Source organism: Zootoca vivipara, chromosome 4 (genome assembly GCF_963506605.1).
Source record: "Zootoca vivipara chromosome 4, rZooViv1.1, whole genome shotgun sequence".
Classification (NCBI taxonomy): domain Eukaryota; kingdom Metazoa; phylum Chordata; class Lepidosauria; order Squamata; family Lacertidae; genus Zootoca; species Zootoca vivipara.
In genome coordinates this window covers 56,911,875-56,922,663 of record NC_083279.1, presented here as the reverse complement: position 1 = coordinate 56,922,663, position 10,789 = coordinate 56,911,875, and the positions used below count along the sequence as shown (strand labels likewise).

The window sequence follows — 10,789 nt, the reverse complement described above, 5'->3', positions numbered from 1 at the left end:
CATTCAGAGACAAACAACTTTACCCAGTGTTTTCCCCCCCTCTTCATTTGGATAAAGCCTCCTGGACCACAAAAGTGTTTTGTACAGATATGCTTCTCAAAATTGGGGTGCCTACAATCTAGCTCAGTCAAAATATTTTATTTCAGTGATAACTTCTCTTTTTTGCATTTGGTGGTTTTGCAGAATAACTGCAAAAAAGAGTACACTGCAAAGCAGAAGGAAACCATAATCTTATAGCCCCATTTGATGATCACAAAGACTTGACCATATGTATAGCAATGGTCACCTGAAGAACAAATGACACCTCTGACGTTGCTTTTGGTGGACATGAAGCAGCAGCAGATGATAAGAGGTCCCCTCCAAGTACTTTGAAGGGGAATCATGCTTGAATTAGAGGGCAGGAGCTGAACTTGTTGCAAATGGGGGCACAATTCATCTTGCTCACACTAATACAACTGCACTCAGAAGCACAGACTAGTAAAATGAAGGTAGATTAGCTGGTTGATCAAATTATCATAGGGCTAAATGAACACAGGCCAAGTTCTTACTCTGGGTGGACTCCATGTGATTACATGGGATGAGTTGGACTGCTTGTGGGCTCCTGATCTAGGAGGAATGGGATGTGGTATGGATTGTATGTATAGCCTATACCTGGGGACTTATGCATGTGGCTACCACAAATATGTACAGCTGTAACTAAATAGAAATCGCTGATCTTCAAGCAAACACACACCGTCAGGGGAACTTTTGAGCAAGCATTGTTAGCCTACTTACTGGCTGGACAATAAATAGATTAGAACTTCAAAGTCAATGCATTTTTTTCATTTATTCAAATTTTCTGTAGGAAGTAAACACTGAAAGAATTAAAAAAAACCTCACACTGCAGTATGTACAGTTTTGTGACATCACATGAATAAATCATTTCCTAATAAAAATGAGAACAGTTAAATTAGTGAAACACCACAACGAAAAGATTGCATAAACCCCAGAATTCTTGTGTGTGGTAATGAAACCAGTACTGCACATCTAGCAATACCAGAATAGAATTGCAGTGGTTTGAAATGGAATAACAAAATGTTAATGTTTGCTGTTGGGGGTGGGGAGGTGCTCTTTTCGTTTTAAAAAATGAAAAGGAAAAAAAGGTTGACTTTTCCCCCAGACCCTTTCATTTGAAGCACATTCTTTCACAAAGCTAAAATACCACAGCAGAAGTCATGTCCAGAAACAGAATACAATTGTGTTTGATAAACATCTGGTTTGACTTAAGACATATTTGCCATTGCAGAGATGCACAGGGTCTCCCATGCATTTTTCATGCAGCAGGTAATTACAATATTAAATAAAACATTTTCTATACATTCTTCCAGACTTGCAACTGTATACATACATGCAAAAAATTTAAACCTATGTGATCATATTTACATTTAATATATGGAATATACATAACAAAAAGATTAAAATGTTTTTCCTTTGCATTAGATAGAATACAAAATATGTATTTTTCATTAAAGAAACCACTATTTACATCACTTTTTTAAAAATCAATTTCAACATGTATGTGTAACAAGTCTATATATTTACATATGTATACATATACATATATATATAAAATATAACTTACCAGTTCACTCAACTAAAATGCAGCAGAGATAAACTGGCAACATTTTGTTGTCATTAATGACTGCTCTATCACATTTCACTGATGTTTTGTTGGGGGAAACTTAAATCATTTTTTTTTAAAAAAATGTAAATTAAGCACTTTATAATCTATTTTTTAAAAATATATAGCTTAAGAAGTAAATACATGGCTGATTTCCCTTTCAAACTGTTGTGTTCATCTTCAGAGATGAACTGCTCTTACAGAAATGGGTTTTCAGGGTAATCCTAAACATGCTCAGAGGTTTTTACTGAATTCCATCACATTTCCTTTCGGGTAAACATGCATAGGATTCCAAATGTGCCACCCAATCCTACCCATGTCTATTTAGATGCAAGACCCACTGTGCTCAATTGGGTTTACTTCTAAGTGAGGAAAGGATTGATGCTTTAAGTCATTTTCTCTAGTAAAATATAGTGTCCATGTTTTTCTGAAGTTCTAATTTGTGTTTGCCTTTACAGAATGAAACGAGAGAAATGTTCCAACACAGGTCCACATTTTTCCTCTTTCATACTATGTGGGAAGACAGTGAATTATTTTTCCTTCTGTCCTTTTGATCAAACTCTTTCAACTGTACCAATACAGCTCTCTAGTTGAAACTACGAAGTTGCAGGCCCATGAATTTTAATCTGCCTCCACTCATGTAAAATGGGGGCTTGAACCAAGAGGGGTAAGTGGTTGAGAAGCCCAGAACCTTCCCTGTACCCTTCAGTTTTTCTTCTTCTTCTTCCTCTGCCAGGCAGACTGATGGATTGAAGTCCTGCTAAAAAAAAGCCTTTGCAGAACTGCAGGGGGCTGTGTAGATGTACCTGCATGTTGCCATCAGTCCCCTATTTTACACACAATTGGGGCAGATAGCTATGCATCATAGTGTAGAAGTTGATTCTGTGTCACATATTACACTGATGTATAACTGGCAGGTGTGTGCTTTGTATTCTGAACTATGGAAATGGTTACAAGCAAAGCATGGTCTTGCCCCACCTTGTTTCCTAAACTACATTGTACTGGTTAAGGCAGGTAATTACATATCTAAAATCTTTTTGAAATAATGTGTTCTACCAAGTTATGAGATTTGTGGTGTCAATGAAGTACATGACTGAGATGAGATGTACCAACTGAACTGCTCTCATTATAAGGTTCAGTATGGGGAAAATTAATCTGCAATGTGTATTTGTCGATAAATACAGGTAAGGTGAGCTCTTAAAATATTTGTGCAAATAACTCCCAAGAGGAATATGTAAACTGTTAACTATCAGAATTGTCATCTCTAGCATCTGTGATGAAAAGCCCACAATCCACTAGAATATAGAAATGCAGTGTCTATGATTATACCAAGGTAGTATAAGACAAAGGCAACTTATGGCCCACCAGATGTTGTCCCAACTGCATGGCAAATAGTCAGGATCTGTAGTCCAAGAACTCCTGGAGGGCCACAGGTTGTCAATCCCTGATATAAGGTAACAGTATTTTGTCATGAAATTAAAGTACACCTGAAGGCGCCATTGGCAACAGGAGTAGAATGGTGGGATACAACAGAGCTTCAGCCAATTTTTTTCATGCCAATTTGCACTGGGATTTTCCTATAAAGACAAATTTGTATTTCCTCCAGGGCTATGAATCTACCTGGTCTGTCGTTCACAATCACACACACATACTTTAATTTTTTTATATTATTATTAATTATATTATGTTAATAATAATAATAATAAAGCTGTGATACTTTGTAGACTAACAGCTGGAACAAATATTTCTAATACATTTCTCTACCGGGGCAAAGAGAAGGTGTTCAGCTACAAAATAAAGAAGTTTGAATTATATAACTTTACAACTGATGCCAAGCTTATGATGGAAGGTAAAACAAGATCTGGTTGAAAATATTTATCTTCTTGTATGTAAAAGCTTTATCCAGTCAGCATTAAAATATATGCTTTCATCATAATCAAAATCACTCATTGAGCTGCACTGAACTTGCCTGATTCTTTTTCTAGGACATTGATAAAAAAATCCCCTCAAAATCAATGGAAGACGTGAACACATTTGAACTGTGTTGCAATAAACGTTTTAGCTCAGAATAGTGTATTTTTTTAAAAAAATAATAAGTAAATTATGCAGAAAAGTGAAGTAATCAAAACCCAACTTAACAAACAGTGCAATTCTATACATGCCACTTACAAGTAGGTACCACAGAAATCAATTGGACTTATTGCCATGTGTGAATAAGGTTTTTTTGGGGGGGGCGGACCTTGGGCCCATTTGCCAAATTAGGCTTTGCAGCCATACGCACTCATCAACATGGCTCATGGGAGGGGGGAATCCTGTTCTACAACCCTATTGTATAGGATCACAGCTTAACTGAACTTCTGAGTTAAGACTCCTACATGTTTAAAAGCATTGCAGTAGACACAGGATTTACCTAAACTAAAATTCAGTACAAACTCAAAATATCCTACTTAGGTAAAATTTGTCTAAGAAGTTGGAGAGTGATAAACAGAACTTGTAAAAACTGTCATTCCATTCTTTAAATTTGCGATACTTCACCTCCCTTAATTCTGGTTTATTAAATATTAATTAATTTTCCACAAACGATCTTTTCACTGACTACTAATATCAATACATATGCCACCTTCTTACCAAAAATCCCTCTAAACATGTCAGCATTTTCAATACTTTAGTAGTGCTCATACTGTAAGCAAGATTGAGCTGATGGGAAAAGATACAAACGCGATGTGTTACTTATTCTTTTTTCTTAAGCAAAATGCAACATTGAATCTGGAAAATCCAAAGTTCACTAATGTGTTCTTTGACCAAGTATAATTTTTTTTTGGGGGGGGGGGAATGAAAGAAGTGGATGAGGGACTTATATTTTGCTGCCAGCATTTTGCAAATCTAGCTTTATAAACGCATAACCCAGGTTTTATATTTATTTCAGCTGAGTGTCTAGGGAAGGCATTCTCCAAATGCAACTAGAGAAAATACATAATATATTTCTTGTGGTTCTCCCAGATATTAAAATGCAATCAAAAGCCGTTAGGAAGCACCCAAAGGTTTCATTTCTATACATTTCTCCAGTTAACACTGATGATGATTACTAATATGCTAGAGTAGACTAATGCCTTGGTCTTAAGTGTTCCATTTACCAAAAAAAAGGGGGGGTTCTTCACATTTCATACATGTATGAAGAAACAAAATTATACTGCCCCAGTGCTTAAGAGTTTCAAAAAGGAAAATATATCATGCAACAGGATGAAATGCTGCAAAACACTCTGCCAGCAGTGTCAGCTTTATGCATTGCATGTGTAATACTAGTAGTTCCAAATAGATACAGTACCTTTTTATAACACATAACCCAGTATAATTGCTGCTATCTCTGTATTTCCCCCCTATGCTGGCTCAGATATTTGTAAATAATTCCGCCCATATGGTTCAGCTTCCTGCCATGTTTATAACTGGGACCTGCTGGTGAAGGGAAGGGACTAAATCCTCAGTTGCCAGGCAAAAACTTTTGTCTATAACCAGGCCTTTAGCCATTTGTGGACTTTTAGAATTGGGATGTCTTTTAATGTACCTATGTGGGGATTTTTGTTTGCAAGTTGCTTTGGGTTGCCCTAGGCAAGATAAAGCGACTGACGAAATTCCAGAAATAATAATTAAAAGTAATAATAATAATAATAATAAGAATATAAGAATAAATCATATACATGACATCCAAGGTCCACGGGAAGACCATCTGCCATCATTTGCATGGTTTGGAAACATATCAGGAAGCTGAACCACATGGTTTTAAACCTTTGCACAAACACCAGCAGTCAGTTTCCTTATGAATTTTGATGTAACTAACAATTTGTGATGATAGGTGCCTGGTGACAAATTTCCTGTAAAGCAAAAATAAAAATAAAAAATTGCTACATGTATTTTAAATATCAGCAGAAAAGTTCATCAAACAAAACCATGTTTCAGTTATACCATGCTTTTCTCAAATCATGCTAGATTTATACAACACTTTAAAAAAAGAGCAAAGATTTCAACCTGACTGTAAACACTTCTAATATGATTATAATTTACTCTGGTTCTTTTTTAATTGTTAATACTTTGTCTAAGAGTCCATATACATTTCCATTCACATTGTGTTGAAGGGACACTTTATTACTTGAATGACTACTGTAAGTATTTCTTACATTATGAAATGGCATTTTACATTCTGCAACAGGCGAAAGCTCTTTCTTAAATGTGACAACAGAGGAATGTTCTGTAAATGACGTATCACTCCAAACATCTTTGCCATGTGCTTCCTGAATATTAATGGAATTCCCCCCTTTCTGTAACATGTAATATAATATAGGATTAGTTTTAGTCAGTCTTGGGGAATCTCGCTCATGTTCATTTTTGTCCGTATCTGTGATGACCCATTTTATAGGCCCCCTTTCTCTAGGTACATGGCAAACACTAAACTGGTCACATTCAGGTTTTGATGAAACTGTGCCTCCCAAATGTTCAGTGAAGGGAGAACTGGCAGGACTCCTCATTGCAACTGAATATTGAAATGTTCGGTGATCCAAACAATTGGTTTGCTGTCCAGGATTCCCCATTAGTGTATGTACTGAAGGGACACTGAATTCAGTTTTGCTGTTATTTGTGAGGTTATTTTTTGTTCCTTTCTTTTTGCCATCAGTTACTGCTGAATTATTCCTATGCTGAGGCACGTCTTTTTCACAATTTTCTGACAGAAGCAGTTGTTTCAACACGTTAAATCCTTTGCTTTCTCTAGACCAACTCCTATTTTCACTTTCATTATTTGAACCGTGACCTGAAGGGTATTTTAATTCAACATCAGTTCTGCTAAATTTCAATTCTTTCTGGTTGAGCCCAGGACCATACAAGGCATCTGCAGAAGACTTATGATTGTTTGCAGCATCAGATATGTTACCTTTGTTACCTTTTAGCAATTTCAAATGACCTTCTGAAGGTTCAGGATGCAGCTTCCTCTTCTTTGGGACTGTGCTGGGGCTTTTTGATTCCACAAAAGTCTGCTCAGCATTTCTGTGGCTCCTGTCCAGTTCATCTGCAGAGTAGCTATCTTGACTCTGCCTCAGCAATCGACTTAGTAGGCCATTCTTTGAAAAAGAAAAGCCTTGAGGTGAGAGAGGGTTGGGTTTAAATTCCTCTGATGCTGGAGAAGTAGCTGAATGTCTCTCTAATGAATGAGCTATTCCATGATATTTCTTGCTAATATTTTCCCTTACTTGCTGTGCATTTGGATTCTGAAGGGCATTTGATTCCTCAGAAGGTTCAGCTTTTATTTTTACAGTCAATATTTGTTCATTCAAAGCCTTTTCTGCTGGGTCTTGTAAACTCTCTTCTTTTGAATGCATCCTCTCCTTTGTTTCAGTCATACCTTTGTTGGAGGTTCCCAGAAGCAGTTGGAGGACAGTGCGTCTTTCAAGTAGATTCTGGATTTCTGAGCTGGGAAATCTTTGTTCAGCTGGTAGAGGCTGACTACTGACAGTTTTGTTTTCTTCAAGTGCACCTGATGCATTAGTAATCAGGGAGCTATTTAATCCATCTATCAATCCAACTGGTTTCTCTGGGTTTAGAGTCATCATTTGTTTGCCTGCCTGCCTTTGCTCATCTATTGACATGGAAGACTGCATCCCACATTGAGCTAAGTTTTGCAATAGTTTACTTGCACTAAAAGATGGATTGGTTTGTACAGTTTCATTTCGGCTCTGTTTAGTTCCTTGAATTTCTTTGTGTACTGTAAGATCTATCAAGTGTTTAGAAGCCGGATTAATTAGTCTTTCAGGCTGTATGATGCAAGTGTATGGTGGTGAATTATGTTTGACCAATAAAGGAGAATGGTGTGAAAGGTTGATGGGGGAATCCGCTTGTGTAGAATTTAGCAGAGGAGGAGTGTTTATTGGAGTAATTTGATTTGTACTAGAGCAATCTGTCATAGGAGTTCTGTTACCCATTGCTAAATTAAATTTTGTCACATCAGCTGAAACTAATGCACTCTCAGTTTCTGTGATTTTCTCAACACTGTCTTCATTTTTATGGCCAAGTAATAACTGAAGCAAAGTTACTTTCTGATGTGGATTGAGTTTTGCATTTTTAGAGGGACTTTTCTCTTCTACATTTTCTAGACAAGGAACTTTTGGATCCCAGTTGTGAAGTATGGATTGGGTTAAGTTGTCTAGAGAAGCTGGCTGGGCAGAATCTGGTTTATTTGTTTTCTGTTTGAAAGATAAGTCTATAGGAAGACAATTAGAATGAGAACTTTCATCATCACTGCTGTCATCTTCTGTAAAACTTGGATTGTTGTCAGAATACTCATCAACCGTAGTTGGTGTACTACTCTCCTCAAAAATACTGGACCTTTCATTCTGTTCATATACTTTAGTCTGCTTAGGAGCACTGTGATTTTTAAGGAGATGTAAAAGTAAACTACTGTTGGTAGGTGGTTTCAAATGATTTTTTTCCATTGTTGTTTTGTAGCCTATGCTTTTAGGAGATGAATGAATTACCCCCATAGGACTCTGAAAATGTGTCATATTGCTTTTGTTGGTTATTGATTTGGTTGAAGATCTTACCTGACCATTAGGATGGCTTTCAATTCCTTTCGACAGTTTGAAATGGCCAACATCTTTCGGAACACTTTCTTTTAATCTTGCCATAGCAGCAAGTCTCTCACTTGCAATTTGACTTGCATTTTGTGCTTTTAGAGCATGTTCTCTGGAGTACTGCTGCAAGTGCGCTTCACTTGAAAGAAGCAAGGCTAGCTGACTACAAGCCACACTGGGTTTAGGAGACGTAGCAGGACTAGACCGTTTTTCCACCATGCTTGCAACAGCTTGTAATCTTGCAGCACAAGACAGCGACTCACTCATCACCTTGGAACCACTTTGTCCTGTGTGCGAAGATTCTATAAACCGATCTTTAACCAGATTAGCTGTTAGCTCAGGCAGACCAGTCTCCAGCTTTTCATCTTTTGCTTTGCTCTTCTTCAGGAGAGTCTTCAAGTGACTGGATGCAACACCATAGCACCTTAAGTCTTTCTCAACTTGCAGAGAATCGTGGCTGAGGGAATACCCTTGCTCCTTGAGGCTCTGCCTAATCTGTTGTGACAAAGCAACGCTCTGCAGCCTAGAGCTGAATGACTGAAGCAAAGAGGCCAGTAATGTGCTATCCTGTTTGCCTTTAGGCACATTTTCAACCATGCCAGCTAACAAAGCTTCTTTTTTCCCATTTAAATCCACAATAGAATCAGACAAGCGTCTTCTCTTTGCTGCATTCCAGTCTTCAGAAGACTGCAATAGCCTCGCCTTTTTGTGATGCAGCATGCCAGAACCTTGATATGTATGTGTGTTAGCAACTGAACCATCTCTCTGACAGCTGGGAGATGTATTTCCAGAAACCCCGAAGTTCTGATCTTCTGCACCAGGCCCAACAGGCTTTTTGTCAACCGCAGAACCCGAACCTCCTGCTGCTTGATGCATTAGTAATCCCTCTAGGTAAGTTAGAACAACGGAATCCTGGTGCATCTCAGAGACAAGCTCTTCTCCATGAGTCATGTTCAATACAAGTATCCACAAAGGCTCCCTTTTTATTCACTTTAAGGACTAACTTGTTATTGGTGAACTGAGATTCAGATTAATAAGCAAGTCTACTGTTGCCTACAAAATGTGATGCAGAACAGGTGCAGTAGTCCTTGAATGATTCTCTCATTAAGTTTTTGTGGAAAACTAAAAGTTCCATTTTTATGCATCTCTGCTGTGGTATGCACATGCATTTATGAAGGTGATCCAGACTGACTTATTTAAAACATGGTTCCAGAGTAAACATATTCATATTCTTCTAGTAGATTTCTGCAGCTGAGGTTTTCTTTTTTCAGTCTTTTCTCATCATATTGTACATGCTTAATTCCTATGAAGAAAAAAAGAAGAAAAAATCAGCAAAAGTATTTTTAAGGTACCGAAATTGTATTCAAGCAAAAACAGAAGTGCATCACACAGCTCTGTAGTCTTTTGCTCAGCTAATTCTTCCTCAACAAACAGTACCTTGCACTTTAGTTTTCCTATAAAGCAGGGGTCAGCAAACTTTTTCAGCAGGGGGCCGGTCAACTGTCCCTCCGACCTTGTGGGGGGCGGACTATATTTTTTTGGGGGGGAAAGAACCAATTCCTATGCCCCCCAAATAACCCAGAGATGCATTTTAAATAAAAGAACACATTCTACTCATGTAAAAACATGCTAATTCCCGGACCATCCGTGGGCTGGATTTAGAAGGCAATTGGGCCGTATCCAGCCCCCAGGCCTTAGTAGTTTGGGGACCTCTGCTATAAAGTGTTGCTTGAAAGCCCGTCCTCACATGAATGATAGATTACAGCAGGCACAGGCAAACTCCAGATGTTTTGAGACTACAATCCCCATCATCCCTGACCACTGGTCCTGTTAGCTATGGATGATGGGAGTTGGTAGTCCCAAAACATCTGGAGGGCCAAGTTTGCCTATGCCTGGATTACAGCTAATACAATGTCCCAATACAGGCATTGAAAAGAATGGGGGAGGGCACAATGGGTTGCACAGAGTCAGGGACAAACTGAAGCACCTTGGCTGTCCTGTCCCCTGCCCCAACTTGAAGCCATGGAATGACGGCAGAAGCCGGAAAGCAAGCACTTTATGTTGGTGTCTGCCTTCCTTAACAAATACGAGATTCAGATAGAGGGGACCCCCCCCCCCTCTTTGGTATTCACTACTATACATTGTACTGTGTGTCACCATTTGAAAATGATCATGAAAGAGAAAAACACTGAGGCTTTTATGGAGCCAGCAAACTGCTAAATGTACCCAATCTTCCAGAATAACAGGCTAAAGATATATCAGCATGGATAGAACAGCAAAGGATTTGGGCCACAGTCTAGAAAGGCTACTTTCCACCTATGACTATGTGCAGATTTTAATAACTTTTTTGGGAACAGCCAATTAATTGGCTAGATTTGTATGGAAAGTTGGGCTGCCTCTCCAGCCAAGTGAGTTGGCATATAAAAAACCCAAAAATAACTGCTAACTTTGTTCCTTTGGACTTATATGTGCACATAAAGTTTTTCAAAAAGGAAAATGGTAAGCATTAAAAAAT

At 38.1% G+C, this 10,789-nt stretch overlaps 1 protein-coding gene across 1 annotated transcript in view; it reads right to left on the bottom strand.

Moving 5' to 3' along the window:
* Nucleotides 1-807: 807 nt before the first annotated feature.
* Nucleotides 808-10,789, bottom strand: part of NRIP1 (nuclear receptor interacting protein 1) — a 77,851-nt gene continuing 67,869 nt past the window's right edge. Inside the window, exon 3 of the mRNA XM_035116591.2 lies at nucleotides 808-9,577. Within this exon, the coding sequence (XP_034972482.1) occupies nucleotides 5,716-9,225 (3,510 nt within the window). The 5' untranslated portion in view covers nucleotides 9,226-9,577 and the 3' untranslated portion in view covers nucleotides 808-5,715. The remainder of the gene's footprint in view (nucleotides 9,578-10,789) is intronic.